General features: G+C 38.4%; 1 protein-coding gene across 1 annotated transcript in view; it reads right to left on the reverse strand.

Annotated features, from left to right (window-relative positions):
- Positions 1–390: 390 nt before the first annotated feature.
- Positions 391–20,868, reverse strand: part of LOC114651929 (chloride channel protein C-like) — a 58,150-nt gene continuing 37,672 nt past the window's right edge. The window contains exons 10-16 of the mRNA XM_028802031.2: positions 19,814–19,985; positions 16,957–17,128; positions 11,344–11,510; positions 9,978–10,157; positions 5,276–5,369; positions 3,017–3,112; positions 391–820 (exon numbers count right to left, since the gene is read on the reverse strand). Coding sequence (XP_028657864.1) covers positions 560–820; positions 3,017–3,112; positions 5,276–5,369; positions 9,978–10,157; positions 11,344–11,510; positions 16,957–17,128; positions 19,814–19,985 — 1,142 coding nt within the window. The 3' untranslated portion in view covers positions 391–559. The remainder of the gene's footprint in view (positions 821–3,016; positions 3,113–5,275; positions 5,370–9,977; positions 10,158–11,343; positions 11,511–16,956; positions 17,129–19,813; positions 19,986–20,868) is intronic.

The following is a 20,868-nucleotide window of genomic DNA, read 5'->3' on the forward strand; positions in this document are numbered from 1 at the left end:
ATCTATTGTATTTATGTATGTATATAACGTAAGATTCACACTTTGATCTTGTCGGTGTTGGACTAGCACTCTGTCCAGAGTTGTCTCATCACTTGCCTCCTGTGACCTTGAATTGGAGACACCTGCCTCAGTGACTGACTGATCTTGATTATTTAAAAATGTTTTTGTTAAATAACTTAAATTCCAGGCCAATAATATATCATAACTCACTAACTGTAGGTTTCCAAAAGATGTGACAAAATGCCATGAATAAAAAAAAAAAAAAGTAAAAAGAGTTACATTACACATGACAAAAAACATTTGTAAATTCCGAACTCCAATAATATGTGGTTAATTGAATAAGTAACAAAAATAAATAGTATTCTATTTTATCTTAATCTTAGTCAACTCTTGTTTTCAATATGTACATATTCTGTAAAGTATCATTCTACTTCCCAACTCACAAAAATGTTATAAATAATTAGGAAGCAAAAATGTAAAGTGGAGAAAGCAATCAATTTTTCATTTTTCTTTTGATAACTGTCAACATTTTAATAATTTAACACTCATAACTGACATTTTAAATATCATGAGAAGATTCATGTGGCATGCTCATCAGGAATATCAGTTCAGTGTCTGATTTAGGTTGACAAACAGAAGGCTCAAGCATCTCTTCCAGATTGAACTCCATTAGGTCCTTCCGTGTAATGATCCCTACTACTTGGTTCTTCTTGTCCACAACAGTTAGATGTCTCAGTCCCAGTTTTTGGAAAATTCTGTATGTGCGATGCAATGAGAACCCATCATGAACTGTGGTGGCTGACTGGTTAATATAGGGCTCCTAAAAGACAAAAGAAGTAAAAATGTAAAAACATTATGTAAAGGTTGACATGATATTTATGTCTAACCATTTCAATTGTCTTCTGAATGTACTTTTTAATATCGGGGGTTATAGAGAATTGACACCCAGTGCAGCAGTGGTGTAATGCTACCTTTATATGGCATGAACCTTTCTCTACTGTAAAACCCTTTACAAAAAAAATATATATATATATATACTTGGGATGTATTGCCCTTTCAAATACACAGAGTGCACCATCATGGGGTACATCTCAAAGTTTCATAATGGGACCTTGTGAAGAAACATCGGCAGTGCAAAGATAAGGCTTGGCTGGAAATGTATGTAACTAGATTTTCTTAATTATTGTGTTTTACAAAATTAAAGAATACAGTGTTGGACCTTTCAAATGGTTAATTATTAGTTTTAAAAGAGATTTAAAATGATAACTATTACAGTGACAGTATAAATGACCTAAAGCACAGAAATGGTACATTTACTGTTTGTGAGAGCTCAAATTATTCTCTCCTTGGCCCACTGCCCTGTTCAGGGTTGGTTCCTTCTTTGCACCTGTTGCTGCTGGGATAGGCTCTGGTCTTAACTGTCCATCACGGCATACTTTTGTTATTAAGACTGTCTGATTTATTTTACTGAATGTTTATAGCATTTCATGTAGCTAGTCAGTCAGTCGGTCATTTTCCAACCCACTATATCCTAACACAGGGTCACAGGGGTCTGCTAGAGCCAATCCCAGCCAGCACAGGGTGCAAGGCAGGAACAAATCCTGGGCAGGGTGCCAGCCCACCGCAGGACACATACACACACACTAGGGACAATTTAGGATTGCCAGTGCACCTAACCTGCATGTCTTTGGACTGTGGGAGGAAACCCACACAGACACGGGGAGAACATGCAAACTCCACGCAGGGAGGACCTGGGAAGTGAACCCATGTCTCCTTACTGTGAGGCAGCAGCGCTACCACAGTGCCACCATGCCACCTTCATTTAGCTAGTTTTATGAGAAAAAAGAGTTTAATTGGAACTCCTTTATCACAAGTACAAGTGAGACAGTGACAAGTCACATAGGAAAATATGGCTTGACAAACAGACTTAACATCATTTGTAAATTGTGTCAAATAATCTTAACCCCCATCCATCCATTGACAGGTTTTAATGAGTTTAAGCATATATTTTTGGTGATATACACTACTGTTCATAAGTTCTAGAACACCCCAGTCTTTCAAATTTCCTTTGTAAATGGTGTTTTCCTGTCTTTATAATAGCAAAATACTACCTTCTGTAATGCAAAAATTGTCCAAATAATCCTTCAGAAAGTGTAACAACACAGTTTGTCACAACACTGCTTTTATACAGAAACAAAAATTGAGACACTTGTAGAAATTGTTTGCATCAACTTTCAAGGCTTAATTAACTTCCATTGCTTCAGAAAACTAGTAAGTTGTTAACCCATTACTTGTTACCTTAAGAAGGCCTTTTCGAGTATCTCAGAAAATGACATTATTTTTCAGTCAGCTTTACTGCTCACTTCTATACAATTTCATGTTGTTCTCTGCACTAGAACTGCTTACATTTCAATAAAAACTGAAATAATATGGACTTTCTGCAACTTCTGACTGGTAACATCAGTAACATCCACCTAGATCCTTGAGGTGGCAAGATGATGCTCCAGTATGCAGTGACAGTACAACACTCCTGGGTTTAAGCAATGAACCAACCCCATTTTACTAACATGAAAGGCATGTCCCATTACTGTATTTTGAATTCCTATTATTTGGACATATCCTCTGTGACTTATATTTTTTATAACTTATAATTTTATATTATAGCACGTCACTTACCTATTGAGGTACATAAGCAAGACTAGGATGCTAGCAGAGGATCAAAATAAGCCTGCATGCTAGTAGGGAGGTATAGACTCTTACATTCGATTTATCCCTATGTACTTTAATGCTGTCAGGGAGCACAACAAATATCTCTGTTAATCTACTGATCCTTTGTTACATCAGTTTTATTGTCATTTACTATTTCTTTATTAGGTTATTATACTAAAAACTAACGTAACCCTGAGGCTTAAAACAACTAATAATAATACTAATAATGAAATAATAAAAAGAGGTGTAATAATGTTCACCTTTAACATTCAGAATCACACTAACATTTATGTATTATAATACGCACCAGATTGATGAAAACATCCTCATATTTAGGGTCACTAATATATTTATTAATGACTTGATTTGTAGCAGCAAGCTTGCTGAGCTTTTCAGTATTGATCTGAAAACAAAAAATCCAAAATCAGTTTTGACATGCAAAATATAAATTTAAATCAATACAAACTTTGAACGTATTTAAAATTTTCGATACATATGAGTTCGTGGCTAGGCCATTTTTGCTATTTTAACAGCAAACCCATGGTGACAGAAGAAAAATATACCGATGGCAAAATTAAACAACATTTTCTGAAATGAGAAAACCATACATTAAGATTAAATTGTTTGCTTACACAAAAAAGTTGCTCGATGTTTTTAGCTCTCATACCAACAGTATAGCTTGAAAACATACTAAATAATTGCAGCACAAACACTGACTTAATCAGTTTTAACGAGAAAAGATGCCGATGAAAAAAGTGAAGAAGTGGGCCGCTAGGGTGGAGAAAAGAAGAGCTGCTCAGGAAGCAGCAAGCGAATCAACCTCTGAGCAAACGAATGCTAAATGTACAGAGAAAGAGGATGAAAACTAGGAATGCTCAGGTCAAGTGTATTCACTGCATGTAATAGTGCAGTGCACCGTTACTGGTATTAACATATTTTACAGTGTTAACACATGTATTAACCCACATTTTTATGAGGATATGCTCAGATCTAGTCCAGTGTGAAAAGTGAAAGTTTATCAGAACTTTTTCAGCTCACATGTTGCATCAGTGGAATTAAAACTTGCAAAGAATATAAAGATTTAAAAATAAACTACAACAAAACCAAATCATGCTAATTGGCACTAAAGGTCACTTAAGAAAATGAGCGCCTTTTCAATCACACTTGACAATCATCTCATTAAGCCTTCATCTTCTAGTAGGAATCATGGTGTCATTTTTGTTTCCTCCCTTTCTTATTCTACCTAAATAAAGCACAAAAAGAATGTTTCTAAAACTTACAGTGAAATTTTACTAGTTTGTTCCTTCTCTACACCAAAGCTGTGATGGCATTGCTGGCACTAATTGGTCATGGCATGTGTTGTCAAAAAGCTTTACCTCCCATTAACTTTAAAATATTGTTTTAATGGTTTGCATTTGTGTTGTACCATTCAGGCTTTGTCGCTGGAGTAACAGCAGTACTTAATTGCAGAGGAAATGTAAAATGCTGCTTATGAAGTATGTGAAAGCCAAAGCCAGTGGCAGAAATGTGAATCCCGTGCAACATTTAAAAAAATCACGTATAAAATGTTTACCTCATATCAGCCTTAAGGGCAAATATATAATAACACATTTGTGTTTTTATAGCTCTTTTCCAGTTCTCAAAGTAAAACATATATGTGAGTAAATTTGATTTAATGAATGTTTCCTTTAAAGTCCTTGTTTGTAATAGAAAAATAACTCTAACCAAACGATTGGTCTTGTTTTGAGTCCTGCTTCTAGTTCTCTTTGACTCCTGGTGCTACTATGAATGTGGTAAACGTGGGTTATTTAAAGCAGTGAAGCCATGTACAGTTCATAACATAAAGGTCTCAAGCCCAATTAATTCTGTTTATGGACAATGCCCGAAGTGCACTGAGTATGTTGTGAGAGTGAAAAGACTCTGAAATACAGAGAAGAAACAGACATGAGTCAAAAACCAATGGAGATCAAAGAAAAATTGATAGCCAGAGCCAAAACACAGTCAGAAAAAGACGGGAAATTCTTTGCAGATGTGTATTATAGCTTCCTATACACTAAGTTGAAAATGTCACATACAGCACTACCACTAGTCGCACGACAGCAACATGACACCATTGCCATAACCAATATGGTTGTGACCACGGAAAAACAGTACAAAATGGCAACATCCACAAAAACCAAATGGTGATATGGTGACATCAGCAGGCATAATTCTAAAATTAATAATAATTAAAAAGCCAAAAGAAAGTAAACACAAACCCCCATGGTGGACTCAAGTAAAACAAGGCAGGCAACTCATGGCAACTCCATTTAGGGACAAATGAGCCAGAGCCTATCCTAGCAACGGGAACCATCCCTCGACAAAGAGCCCACATACACACACACACCTACATATGGCCAATTTTAAACCACATTGGATTGTGAGAGGAGCACCTCAATAAGCCTATGCGGCCACAGAGAAAACATGCAAACTCCACATAAACAGTAAGTAAATTGTGGATGTCTGAAGCAATATAATTTAAGTACAGTAGAATTACTTATGTGAACTAAAAGTGGACTGTCTTTACCTCTTCATAGCTCAGCTGATTGATATAAACATCACTCTTTAAGTCTTCTGATTCAAAAATCCTTTCACTTTGTAACAGCTTGCAAAGCTCCATTCTGCAAAGTAAATAAATGAAAATCATTCTAAGTGCATTGATTATGAGAAAAGTATACATTTTAAATGTAGAAAAGTTGCTTAAAGTGTAAATTTCCTTTTGATATTTTTTTCTATATTACATTGTCCTTTGAGGAGACCGGGTTTGCTTCCCGGGGCCCTAACCGCGTGGGGTTTGCATGTCCTCCCCGTGTCTGCATGGGTTTCCTCCGGGTGCTCCAATTTTCTCCCACAGTTCAAATACATGCAGGTTAGGTGCATTGGCGATCCTAAATTGTCCCTAGTGTGTGCTTGGTGTGTGGGTGCGTGTGTGTGTGCGTGTGTGTGTGGGTGTGTGGGTGTGTGTGTGTGTATGTGCCCTGTGGTGGGCTGGCACGCTGCCCGGGGATTTGTTCCTGCCTAGCGCCCTGTGCTCGCTGGGATTGGCTCCAGCAGACCCCCGTGACCGTGTGTTAGGATATAGCGGGTTGGATAATGACTGACTGACTGACATTTTCCTTTGACATTTTGAACTAGCATATTTAAAACAGTGGTAAGCGAACTAAAATTGAAGTATTCTATTTACATTGTCATTATCTTTACATATCTTTACAAAAAATATGCTGAGTTGCCTGGGGGACAGGAGTGAGGGGAGGCAGTGGCTCTTAGCATCATTACAACCAGAAAATGCATATCAATACATTCTGCAATTTAGGAAATGACATTTTAGTGGAAGAATGAGTCTGCTTTGCACAGCAAACATAACGGATTCTGTGCTAATGGATGAAATTCAAACTCTCATGTCATTTTCAGTTATCAGTCTGGCCTGATATTTCGTTCTTGAATGCTACCATAACAAAGAGTGCTGTCTCATAGAAATATGTTATGAGGAAAGGCGGGCTCTGGCCAAAACTCCTGCAATTCTTGCTCCATAATTTTGATTTTCAGTGTCCTATTGCAAGGAGGTTCTGTCAGTTGCTCTTCAGCCTTAAATGGGTCACAGACCCATCTCCACTCTTCTCTGTTGATTCCTTGAAATAAATCCAAAAATAGGCATGCAGTGCTGAAATTTGTGCAGTGAATGTGTCATTCACCAAATTCGTGTTTTCCACAATGACATTTTTCTCATAAATGTGTTGACCATGCCATTAACAGAAATATTGAAGCATATTTGACTTGAATGTGATGGGTCACTCTTGGTCTGAAAATGTACTGTCAGCTCTCGTCTGTCCTTTATTAAAATGAATTAAATGTTTACAAATTTGAAGAATGTGGTCAAGTGCCTTTCTTCAAGACAGCCATTGAATATCTGTGTGAAACAGCAAGCTACCTTAATTCAGATTCCCATTTCTCAGCATAACTGGACAAATGAGACGTGATTGCAATTGCCACAATTTCACAAAATTTCAGTCCAGCTCAATGGCTTTGGAGGTAAGGGCTCTTCTGTTTGTGATTCATTAAATTGCTGTTTTCTGCAGCTCACTTTGGACTTCGCCAAAACATTTTTAACATACAATAAAACTCTTCTTCTGCTTTCTTATAGAAAAAAATAATAGTTCTAGATTTTTGGAGGGTCCCCTTGTTACATGCTGTGGACCCCAGTTTGAGAATTTCTGCACTAATCAAATTGATGAGATGTCTCTGAAATATGGTGGACTCAATAATCCTCAAGTATCTCTAAGGTAAAATAACTAACTGTGGCTGTCAAGTGATACAAGCCATAGCCACATTTCAGGCTTAGTCCACACTAACGTGGATAAATTTGATAGCATTTTCATTTACAAGTTTTCTGTCCACACTACCATTTTCAGTTCATTTTTATCCACTCTGAAATGCTGAAAACGTGTAAATATTTCTTTATGGACATCTGCAACTTATTAGCCAAGAGCATACTTTATGCAGAAATCCTGTAATAAATCGAAATGCTGACAAGAACAAAGATAAAACAAACCAGACTTCTTTGTGTGGACAAACGATGAAGTGCAACTGCTTTTAAAGGTTTCGAATGAGTACAAGGCTGTGGAAAATATAGAGAGGAAGTCCTGCCAAAATATACAAGTGTTTTATGTGTTTACAAGTAATAATGTCAGCTAACAAAGAGAAGCTAGTAAAGAAATGTCCCCACAGAAGACAAAACTGAGGCCTTATCACTTGACGACCTTGTGTCAGCATTTTCAAAGAGCTTAGTCTTCCCTATTCTCACTGCAATGGGAGACCTGGCATTTTCCAATTTATATACGTTAGAGAGAGTTTTAAACATGATTAATTTTTGGCTAAAGGCTAAAACTAACAGGAAAGATGCATTTTCAAATGTGGAGTAAGAGTCATAACTCATGATCATAGCATCAGGTTACTCAGGTTACAGTTTGTGATTGATGGAGGTGTAGCATTAAATATCTATAATTTCAGCATTTGGAATTCCTATATTTTACTGCCTAGTAGCCCTAGAGAAGCTTTGATTGACATACATTATCATGGGCCCAATTAAATGTCATACTTGATAGAACAAATGTTAAATATATTTATATATTACTATATTTTCTGTTTCCATTATCTGTATTTAATTTTTGTTATTACAATGTACAGTTCCATTTTTCTTTATGCATTTTCTTTTGTTTTTTTTTCTAATGTTAATGACAGAACAAATGCATTTAAATGTTTCTTTGAATTCAAGTACTTGCATAACCAAGCTGATAGTCTGAATTCTTTTTGGAATCCTATATGCATTTTAAACACCCTTTTTCATGAGTAATACTTTAGGAAATCCATTTATCCTGTATCTGTATCTATCTATCCATTTTCAAGCCAGCATAATTCAACTCAAGGCTGGGAGTGTCAGAGCCTATCCCTTCAGTGTTACGCACAAGCTGGGAGCCAACCTTGGATATGGGGCCAGTCCACTGCTTGGCACACTCATGTACACAAGTTTTGTGTGTCCAATTAACCTAACACACAACTTTGCAATGTGAGAGAAAGCCAACACAGAAAAGAAAGAATGTTCAAATTCCACAGAGAAACTCTTTTTGCTAATTCTGGTTAAAAAAGAAAATCTTTTACATAGTGTAAATAGACAATTTGTCTCAATTTTGAGTGGCATTGGTGCCTCATAGTGCTTGAAGTTACCTAGGCATAGAAAAATGTTTTGGATTTAAATGGATTTAAATCACTCTCTACATAAAATCCAATGTCTGTCTGTCTGTCTGTCTGTCTGTCTGTCTGTATGTATGTATGTATGTATGTATGTATGTATGTATGTCTGCTTTCACGAGAGAACTACGTAATGGATTAGGTTGGTATTTTTGTATAATTTGCTTGAACATTCTGGTTGATTTTGCAACTTCTCTCATTGCGCTATGTATCACAGTTCGCTTGTGGCACTGACTTATTTGTGCAAATCTAAGAGACACACTGTGGGCCGAGGGGAGGGGGGTAGGGCTCTCCTCACTCACTCGCCAGCCTCGGGGTGTAACTTACATCTGCTTAGTTAGCGAACGAGATAACTACTTAAAAGATTTAGATTGTTTTTTTTCTTCTATAATTTGCTTGAACATTCCAGTTGATTTTGCGACTTCTCTCATTGCGCTAAAAATCATAGTTCACTTGCAGGAGCGATATATTCACGTTAATCCGAGATAGAGACGTCAGGAGTGAGGATCCAGACGGGGCCCTTCTCACAGTCCTTTTACATTAATATGTGGGTGGAGCCGCAGGGCACAGCTAGTCATTATATAAATTTAACACAGAATAAAAACTCAGCATTCCTTGTTGCACAATGTTTAGAAAATGCTAACATTTAATGTCACACTCTGATAGGTCTTTTTGTGGGCACATTATTAGCAGCTTTTCAAGGGCTGTGCAAGATTTTTCTTCTAGTCGCTCCTTTTCAGGGCAGTGCTGTAAAGCAATAAGGACAGGATCTCTCTTCATACTTTTCTGCAGTAAAAATGTGGAGATGGGCTTCATTTCACTCATCTGGTACCGGTAGTACCTTCTCTGTACTCTCTGTTTCTAACATAGTGTTGCAGAGTGCAGGTGAGAGTGTTTTGGAAATAGAAAGCAGCAGAATGTCTTCCATTATTTATTTATTTATTTATTTATTTTTATTTGAATGTTGTCTCCCTTTTGTTCACTGGCCACTCTTACTTTGCACTGGACCAATTAGGGAGTGCCATCGTAATGTCACTGCTTTTAAAGATACAGATACTGCATGTGATCACATCAGAACCTGTTAAGATATTCAGCCAGATGATGTTTTGATAACTTTAGGTGAAAAAGATTTGACAAACTATATTTGGCCTATTCTTATAAAAAAGTTTTTATGACATGTTGAAATCTTTTAAGAAAAGATCAAACAATCAGACATCTATTTAATGATCTTGTACAATACTTCATTTGTAAGTATGAAAGTACTTTGCAATTATGATTTCATTTTATCAACATTATACAATTAAGTTTGAGGATGAATGATACATATGTCTAATAATACAAACTTTTATGGTTATTAGGTGATTATAACCAACTTTTACAATGCAAAGGTACAAAGTATTACAGTTCTACATTTGTGTATCAAAAAAGGAACATTCCAAACTTTATAGTAAAGGTGTAAGTGATTAATCTAAAATATACCTTACCTAGTTATTGTTCCTACAAAGACTTCATGGTGATCTTGGTCGGGTTTATGGATCACAGGGAATGCACTGTGTTGAGTGTCCTGCAGAAGTCTTGCTAAACAAACAACAGATTCCCTGAGATGAACTGTTCTTGGATTACGTTTCATGATATTCCCAGCAGTGAATAGTTCCAGATTTAAACTAGGGAAAAAATAAATAAAGAAGAAGATGCTGAAAATGTGTTGACTTCCTTGTTTTAGATAGATAGATAGATAGATAGATAGATAGATAGATAGATAGATAGATAGATAGATAGATAGATAGATAGATAGATAGATAGATAGATAGATAGATAGATAGATAGATACTTTATTAATCCCAAGGGGAAATTCACAATACCCATATACCCCATATCGAAATTATTTTTGGTTTTTCCATCCATCCATTTATGATCCAGGCTTAGGGCTACTGTGTCTAGAGCCTCTTTCAGCAGTGCCAGGGGACTCTCATTACATGGTCACCCATACTCAGTTTATACAGTGTCACAGACGACTGCGGTCATTACCTGGCCGGGATGCCTGGAGGGACCGGAAAGAGACATTAATAGCTTCCGGGGCACAAGGGGGCCGCCGCCCTGGATAAAAAGAGGACCACGGGAAAGGGACAAAGAGGATTTGACCCATTGGGAACCGTGGCCACTGCCAGGGGGCGCTTTAAGCTTCAGGAGACCCGGATGTGATTACTTCCGCCACACTTGGCAAGATGGCGGCGGGATTGGCCAGGGACGCCCGGAGTGCTTCCGGTTCAAAGGGCAGCATTTCCGCCACACCAGGAAGTGCTGCCGGATGGACATCATCAGTCACCTGGAGCACATCCGGGCAGGAATAAAAGTGGCCGCCTCCTTACAGTCAGTGAGCCAGAGTCGGGAGTGGGAGTAGGACAAAGCTCCCAGGAGGAGAGGAAAGGCGGCCAAGGACTGAGAAAGACTTGATTAAGGGTGATTATTGCTTTGTGCTTTGTGTGGAGTGAGGATTTGTGTTTATTTAATGTTTAATAAACGTGTGCGTTTTATAAAGATGTGGTCTCCGATTGGTGGTGTCCGGGAAAGTCTCACAACTGAATCAACATAGCATCTGCAATCAGTTACAACATTAAAGTTAACAAACAGCAAATGCTGAAAAGGAGATACTTCAGATTTACCTGTCCTTATTGTTGAAGACATTATGAAAATGTTTTTTAGCTTTATTTGGTAAACAGTTTTGAATAAAATGTGGTCCTTTTGTACAATACATTGGCAGTGAGACATCATAGCACTTCTGTAATCAAACAAGCTGGTTCTTCAGTCTTTAAAAGTATTTTACAAAGTAGCTTGCAAAGTACGACTTACTCGTTTTTATTGATTTTCACTTTTGGGTCCTCAGGAAGAATAGGGACACACTTCAGTTCAAGAGTTGCTGAATAAAAAGGTTGTGTCAGCATGTCTCCAACCCTTTGGGCAACCATAACTGCCACAGTAATTGGTAGAAGTGCCTGAATATCATTTGTGACCTCAATCTATTTAATGTAAAGAAAAAACTGAATTAGTGTAATGCCAGCCATGCATATTATATACATTTATACTTATTTATCAAGTACTTATATATTCAATTTCAGAAATCACACACTTAATAAAATTTACTAGGCCCAGATATCATGTGCCAAACTTCACTACTAAAAACAGGGTAGCATACTTAACGGTATGCCACTCAGAGTCTCCTAATTCCCTCTCTTTCTCCCTTTAGCTGCACAGGCTGTCTTTCTCCAACCAGGAAATTCATTCTTTTGCTATTCTCCTTCTAATAAGTAGTTGTTTAAAATCCTGGAAATACTTACTAGGTGTGGAGAGTACACTTTAAAGCCCTGTGTCACTAGGCTACTAAGGCCTTTAGCAAGTATAAGTTTAAAGAAGCTCTTTGTTGTGTACACATAGTAAAGAATGTCATTTTTTCTTGAATGCCACCCAATAGACCTAGACTTCCACCATCAGACATTAACAGTTTAACATTTCTGACATTCAGACAGTGAACAACACAATTAAAAGAGAAAAACATGGATGGCTTCTTTTGTTGTTTTGATGCACAGCAACAACAGCACACAGCAATCAATGCAACACACTACAATATTTCCTACAATCAATATAATGAATCTTAGCAATACATACATTAAGTATACAGAAAAGTGACATTGTAAGATAGGAATCAAACAACAACTGGTGAGTGGCAGCACTAATATTGCAGTATTAATGCATGTTGGCATTAGGATAAAAGTTGATCCCTAAATCTTTTTTGTGGTGAAGGACCTGACTTGCTTACTGCAAGGAAGAAAAGAGAAGTGCCATTGCAGAATGGCTGGGGTCCTTCATAACTGACAGTGATCTTCTGTGCTAATATTGCTACTTATTTTCTTGGTTTGTAAATATCATCTTAATTTTGCTTGATTTGAGGAAATGTGATCAACCATAGCAAACTTCGCTTTTAACTATTTGCCTTGACAGTACACATGTATTTCTTTATACAGTGACCTTTAGTTGGTATCATAATTGAAGCGGGGGATGCTCTCCTTGTGACAGGTTCTCTTTGACTTATCTATTGTAGGGCACACACTAACACATCCCCAAACACATTGGGCAATACAGTATAGATAAGAATCAAACACAAAAACTGCACATTGAAGGTATCTGATCCTTGTTACATTTCTATTAGTCTCCTTTTCTAAATGTGCTGGGAGCACCAGGAAAACCAAAGGGTGTTGAGAACTCATGGTGCCTCAGGGTCTGTTCTGCTCTTCACAGCTTAAACCCAGAAGTGCATCATCTTGGACACACCTCAGCAGTGTACATCTGAAAAAAATGGCAGTATGCCATACTTCACTGAAAGAGACTGAAATCTGCTTAAGAAGCAGCTAAAGGCATCCCAGAATGGAAAACAATCCAATTAAGACATAAAATGGCTACTGAACTCTTTTGGCAATAAAAGAGATTCAACTCTGCTTAAAGAAGGTTCCATGTCTGGTTTGTCAAGGGAATATATTAAATAACTGAAGTGGGCTGGTGCCCTGCCCAGGGTTTGTTTCCTGCCTTGCGCCCTGTGTTGGCTGGGATTGGCTCCAGCAGACCCCCATGACGCTGTAGTTAGGATATAGTGGGTTGGATAATGGATGGATGGAATGTATTAAATAACTTAACACAATACATTAAAGTTAAAACTATGCAGCATTGTAGCTAAAAACAGTAGGTAAACAAAAAAAGGTGTCTAACTATAAAGACCCTTGTCTTATAGGAGAAGTGGGTCATCCACTTGCCACCTAAGTGGCCACTTTGGGTCTTGCCCCAGAGTAGGTGGCCTTACAGTAAATGGTCAAGCAATCTTTGCTCCCAACCTGAGACCGTGCCCTGTCCTCTATTGGACAGGCAGTCTTTTAACCTGGGTCTGTTCCTTCCCCGTGTACATGCTGTGGGATATGGCCGGCCATTTATCCTGGCCAATACCCCCAGGCTGCTAGATAGAGCCCTCCTTGCAACGTGGAGATGCCCCGAATTCAAGCAGGGCATCATGGACTATGGAGTTTTAATACACAGCCCCGCAAGGGGACGCTGCAGGGAGACACAGAGACGTTTATTTTCCATACAGTCCGGAAGTAAATCCCAGTCACATGGTTGGAAGAAATAAAGTGCTTCCGGGCTGATGAAGAAGAGGAGTTTTCACCTGACCCAGAAGTGCTGAATAATCACATGGACTGAGGGATCAGAAGCACTTCCGGGTCAAGGACTATAAAAGGACTGTGGGAGATCCCAGATGTTAAGCTGAGCTGGGTGGAAGGGTGGCAACGCGTCTGGAAGTGGTGGAGTGTTATTGATTAGTGTATTGTTTATTATTTATGAATATTGTGGAGAGGAGGGTGCTTTGTGCACTGTTTATTAATAATAAAGTCAACTATTGGAGTTTTACCTGGTGTCTGGCGTGGTGTCTGAGGGTTCAAGGGAGCGAGAGCGCCCCCTATCTGTCACAATGTATATCTGTAAGCAGCATGGAGGTGTAGTGGTTAGTTAGCAGTGCTTCCTCAAGGACTGATCATCCTGCATTTGTTTTCTGTGCCTGGTTGCTGTCTGTAAGCAATTCTCATATTCACCTTGTGAATGAGAAGACTTTTCCCCAGGTAATGTGGTTTCCATTCTGCATAATAAACATGCAAGATCTTGCGCCCTGTGTTGGCTGGGATTGGCTCCAGCAGACCCCGTGACCCTGTGTTCGGATTCAGCGGGTTGGAAAATGGATGGATGGATGGATGGATGGATATGTTAATTGGTGATTCTAAATTGGCCTGGTGTGAGTTTGAGTGTAGAAATGTGCATGATTGGATCATAATGGCACCTTGTCCATTACTGGTTCCTGAGTAGCACAGATGCTGTCAGAATTGCCTCCAGCCTCCCATGAACCTAAATTACACTGAATGAGTTTGAACATGTTACGTTACTGCACAGGTATTCCAAGTACTAGTGTGGATAAATTGACATATATTTTGGAAAGGAGCCCAAGATACAGTATAATTACTCCACAGACAACGAAATAAGAGAAAGATAATAGAAAATGAGAGACATATGGGATGGGATGGAGATATAGAGACAGCTCAGCTATTAGCTAAAAAATGAGCTTGATGGAGTAAATAGTCTGTTGTTCTTCAAATGTCTTATGTTCTTATGAAAAGGCATTTGGGGGCAAAGGCTTGGGTGGGAGGGAAATTGGAGAAACAGCAGAAGAAAGATTGTAGTAATTGTGCTTGTATCACAGTGATTTTGGACAAGACAGAGATGGACTTAAACCTGTAGCAGGAGGACTAGTGGAGCAGTTATGGTTAGTTTTATCTTTTTTTTGTTGTTGTTTTTGGATCCCTTTTATTTCCTGAATATGATCTTTACTATTTCCAAACTTCTGGATTTATAGGCACCTTTATCTGGGTTAGGGATACAGACTCTATATAAACACACAAAACTTATATATACAAATACATTTACATGATGGATATGTCATTGCTTATCATATTTGTTTTAGTTGTAAACTTCTAGATGACTGTAATATTTGCCTTGCAAAGCCTGCATTCAAAGTATGAATTTATCATTTCAGTCTAGTGGCATCAGTGGGCACACCACCCATCTAATTTGTTTATTATTACTGAATTTTATAGATACAGTAAATTTTTATCCATCCTTCACAAAAGTGACAATAAATCCAAAGTACATTAACATGAGTAAACATTTGCAGAAGTCCTTCACAAAGAGTGACAATAATGGTAATGAGCAGTAACAGTAGGTAAATATTTGCAAAAGACTACACTTTATCTTAGGCTGTTTCACTAACAGTATGAGAAGGAAGTAGGGTGAAATGACACCTTTATTGGCTAAATAAATAGATTACAAATGCAAGCTTTTGAGGCAGCTAAGGCCCCTTCATCAGGACAGGTGTAACAAAGAAACTCTAGCTAATTAGAGTGGAGAGATACTCTAGCTTATATTGGGACAGCAAAGTGATTTTTTTTTTCTTTCACCTCAACAACCTTTTTGTTCAAATGTTAGCAAAATTAATAAACCTTAGATGAATTAACCCTGAAAGAAGAGAACAATGAACTAATAAAACATAGAGATAAGATAACCATCACTAGAGAAAGTCCTGTAAGGTTTTTTTTTGAAGTGCGTTGTCTGTAAGATAGGCCTCTGATGTAGTCAGCTGTTAGTGCACATATCTGGTCATAAAACTCTTGTCTCTATTCAGACCATTTTGTAGAGTATTGAATTTAAGCATACGTTTGTATTCCCATTCTCTCCACTCCTGTTGGGTCTTGAAATTACCCATAAGCACAGTGACCCTCAGATCTTTTATGCTGTGGCCATTACTGTTAAAGTGTTCTGGCACAGGAAGATTAACACTGTTCTGATTGATATGAAATCTATGTGAGTTCATTCGCTGGCCCAGTGTCTGACCAGTTTCCTCCACATACAGTCCAGTGTTGGGGCACCTTATGCACCTGATTAGGTAGACCACATTAGCAGATTTGCATGTGAATGAACCCTTTATTTTATGCTCCTGCTGGCAATGTGGTATAACTACCTGATCTGTCGTGTAGATATGTGCACAGGTGCCACACCTGTTCTGTTGGTAGGGAGATGTGCTGCTGAGCCACATATAGAGTTTCGGATTTCTCTAGTGATGGTTATCTTATCTCTATATTTTATTAGTTCATTGTTCTCTTCTTTCAGGGTTAATTCATCTAAGGTTTATTAATTTTGCTAACATTTGAACAAAAAGGTTGTTAAGATGAAAGAAAAAAATCACTTTGTCCCAATATAAGCTAGAGTATTTTTCAGTTTCTTTGTTACACCTTGCCTGATGAAGGGGCCTTAGCTGCCTCGAAAGCTTGCATTTGTAATCTATTTAGTTAGCCAATAAAAGGTGTCATTTCACCCTACTTTCTCCTGTATCAATCTATGGCTAACATGGTACAACACTCTACTGCTAACAGTATGAGAAGTCAAGCAAAATTACACCTTTTATTGGCTAACTATAAAGTTTTCAATATCGGAGCTCTTAAGGCAACTCAGGCCCATTCTTCAGGCCTTGAAAGCTCGCATATTGCAATCTTTTTAGTTAGCCAATAAACGTTGTCATTTTGCTTGACTTCTCATTGTATCCACAATGGCTAATATGGTACGATTCTCTTCCAGATCCAGGTCTATCCACTATTGCATATGCATTATATTTAAGAAGACCCTTATTCCCAGGAAAATTGAAAGTTGTGTGTTGTATTCTTTTAATTATTTATTAAGGCAACATTAACTTAGATTTCTGCATTCAGGTTCTGCAAGTTAGACATTTATGTTAATGAGCATTATTATTGCTATCACTTCTTATTTTATGGCAATAAAAAAGATCTGTGTGTATGAGGCAAAGCAGGTGCCATACAACATTACCATTAGAACAGTGAGTGAAATTGTGATGCGCGTCACACCACTCATGTATGATGCTGCTCCAATTGTTGCAAACAACCCAGGATTAATCCAAGCTCCATATCTATCTGTTGGTATTCCAAAAATAGAAATCGTTGACAACCCAACAATTCTTCCATAAAGTGCTCCAGTGTATCTATGACAAAAAAAAAATTGCAAACTTTAACATTGCTAAATGATAGAAGCAATATTGCTGTAGTATTTATCAATAAAAAGTTAATAAGCAAGTTAAGGACATTTAGCCTTAAATATGTTACAGGTAAGTTAACATATTATATTATTTTTCTTGATTTTCAAAAACCCTTGTTAAGGTCGCAGATGAGAAATGGGAGTTAAAGGTGCACTGTAGATGTACAGTAGATGGGTACACCGTAGGTGGGTACAAAATTGGCAGAAAATAGAAAAAAGCAAAGGATTATGGTGGGATGAATTGTTTTCCAAATTAGATTTTGGTACATTCTGATACAGTTTTAGTCCCCCCCCCACGCCCCCCTCCCCCCCCCAACCACAGGGGGATGCACAAGCCAGCGTGTTTTTTTGTACCAGACCCAAGCCTGGATAAATGGGGAGGTTTAAGTCAGGAAAGGCATCAGGTTTAAAATTTTGCCAGATCAATATGCGGACAACAATACAGATTCCCCTACAGGATTGGTCGAGGCACCAGTAATGTTAGCCAACAGGGTACTGGGGGAAAGTGAGCTACTGTTGGCTAAAGGAAAAGAAAAGGGGGAAGGTGTGTCCAAAAGTAGGAGGAAAAGAGGAAGGGTAGGAAAGTGGAAGTGAGTGTAGGAACTTTGAATACTGGCAGTATGACTGGTAAATGGAGAGAGTTAGCTGATATGATAAACATGAGGAAAGTTGATACATTGTGCGTGCAAGAGACTAGATGGAAGGAAACGAAGGCCGGGTTTATCGGATGCAGGTTCACATTATTCTACCATGGTGTAGATAAGAGTAGAAATGGGGTAAGGGTTATGCTGAAGGATTAGTATGGCTAGAGTGCTTTGGAGGTGAAAGAGTGTCAGACAGAGTGATGATTATGAAGCTGGAAATTAAAGACGATTGGGTACTATGTAGGGACAAAAGGACCTGTACCAGTTTGCTAGGCAGAGGGATAGAGCTTGAAAAGAGGAGCAGCAGGTTAGGGTGATAAATGATAATGATGGAAACATACTGAAAAGTGAGGAGAGTGTGTTGAATAGATGGAATGAATACTTTGAGAGGTTGATGAATGAAAAGAATGAGCCAGAGAGAAGGTTGGATGATGTGGAGATAATCAATCAGGAAGTGCAACGGATTAGCAAGGAGGAAGTAAGGACAGCTATGAAAAGGATGAAGAATGGAAAGTCTGTTGGTCCAGATGACAAAACTGTGGAATCATGGAGGTGTTTAGGAGAGATGGCAGTGGAGTTTTTAGCCAGATTGTTTAATGCAATCTTGGAAAGTGAGAGGATGTCTGAGGAGTGGAGAAGCAGTGTACTAGTACCAGTTTTTAAGAATAAGGGTGCAGAGCTTTAGTAACAACAACAAGGGATAAAATTGAATAGCCACAGCATGAAGTTATGGGAAATACTAGCGTAAGCTAAGTTAAGAAGGGAGGTGATGAGTAGTGAGCAGAAGTATGGTTTCAGGCCAGTAAAGAGCACTATAAATGCAATGTTCGCTCTGAAGGTGTTGATGGAGAAATATAAAGGAGATGCATTGTGTCTTTGTGAGAAAGCATATAACAGGATGCCTAGTGAGAAGGAAGCCAGGAGTGGCAGAGAAGTATGTAAGAGTTCAGGATATATACGAGGGAAATGTGACAGTGGTGAGGTCTGCAGTAGAAGTGACAGATGCATTCAAGATGGAGGTGGGATGCCTTTCTTATTTGCAGTGGTGATGGACAGGTTGACAGATGAGATTAGACAGTAGTCCCCTTGGACTATGATGTTTGAAGATGACATCGTTATCTGTAACAAGAGTAGGGAGCAGGTTGAGGAGATGCTGGAGAGGGGGGAGATTTGGAACAAAAACTCCAGAGACGGGACCTTCCACCTGCCAATGACTCACAACTTCATTAGGCCCTTAAGCAGGAGTGAGATAACATCCTGCATCTACAGCTTCAGAGGCTCCATAGTTGCTATAAGAGGTGATGCAAAAGTAACTGAAGGACTGTTAATGTTCACAGTTGTTTCTTTTTTTGTGTGGCTTTTTTTTCCATTATTTTCATTTGTTTAATTTGGAAAGGAAGGTTCAAATTTCAGTTTAGCATGGAATGTTGACTTAATATGGGCGGCACAGTGGCACAGTGGGTTGCGCTGCTGCCTCGCAGTTAGGAGACCTGGGTTCGCTTCCGGGTCCTCCCTGCGTCGAGTCTGCATGTTCTCCCCGTGTCTGTGTGGGTTTCCTCCCACAGTCCAAAGACATGCAGGTTAGGTGCATTGGTGATCCTAAATTGTCCCTAGTGTGTGCCCTGTGTTGGCTAGAAATGGCTCCAGCAGACTCCCGTGACCCTGTAGTTAGGATATAGCGGGTTGGATAATGGATGGATGTTGACTTAATTTTATTAGTTACCTCACAGCAAAAAATAGCAGAGCAGGGTGCTGTGACTTTTTTAAAAACTATCACCACACATGTCATTTCTTTAGCATGCAGTTAAAAGTTTAAACAAAATCCAACCAAAGTTATGTTATAAACAAAAAGTTTCACAATCAAAGAAGTAATACACTTTAGTTTCTTTAAAGTCCATCTTTTGTAGAAAATTTCTGTTTGAGACTACAAGAGGTATGAAATATAAATTAAAATGCACCATGAACAAAGGACGTGATTTTATACTTACAACATGGGTACTACAAGACCACCTGCTAAAGCAGAGCCAGCTGCCCAACAAGAGAAGAAGAAATAGGAAGCTAGTCCAATGAAGAGAGCTGGGTAGCCAAAGAGCTCAGGAAAATCTCTGTTAAACAGGTAAGTAATGCCATTTCTGCCATTTTCCACCAGAAGGGTTGCAACTATGAATAAATGAAAACAAAAAAATATTTTAGAGATTACACAAAAATTCATAAGAACAACTGATAAATAAAACTAAATAAATTAAATGACTAATTAACAGCTTCAATACCAGTAATATTAATTTTAATGAAAAGTGGATGAAATGGTAGACAAGTGGTTAACAATGGTTTTTGGTCATCAAGCATTGTTGGACTGAATGGCTTTTTCTCGTCAACACTGTTGTGATGTTTACAGCCCTAAAATATAAGGCTTGAATCCCAGACTTCATCACTTTATGTTTCTCCAACACCCCAAACACATGCTTGTTGGGTGAACTTCTGATTGGTCCTCTGAGAATGTGGTTGATTACGTCTGTGCATGAGTGTGCTGTGTCGCAGACTGCCATCCTATTCAGCCATAGACTCTTGCCATCTATGACCCTGAAATGGATTAATGGGGTTTGTGAATGGGGCAGCATGGTGGTGCAAACCACATTCTGAGTGTTCCACGCATGGAATTTACATGTTCTCTCAGTATCCGAGTGAGTTTCCTCCTATAGTCCAAAGCTATGCAAAATATGCCCTACCATGCATTTGCGTGCGTGTGCGTGTGTGTGTGTGTGTGTGTGGTCACCATGTGGTAGACTGGTGCCATGTATCAGTGTTGTTCCTGCCCTGTGCTCAATGGCTGCTAGGACAGACTGGAGCTGCCCCACAACCCAGGCCTGGAATGTGATGTTATCTAATGTAAACTTTTAATGTGAAAGTTTCATTGGTAAATAAATTGGCCCTAGGCTTTTCAGAATCCATTATTGGTTGTATACTTTATTGTAATAATTTAAAATTAAATTTCTAATGCTCAAGATTTTATTTAAATCTGTGTGTGTTGTTATGCACAGTTAAC

This window comes from Erpetoichthys calabaricus, chromosome 1 (assembly GCF_900747795.2).
Source record: "Erpetoichthys calabaricus chromosome 1, fErpCal1.3, whole genome shotgun sequence".
In the NCBI taxonomy this organism is placed as follows: domain Eukaryota; kingdom Metazoa; phylum Chordata; class Cladistia; order Polypteriformes; family Polypteridae; genus Erpetoichthys; species Erpetoichthys calabaricus.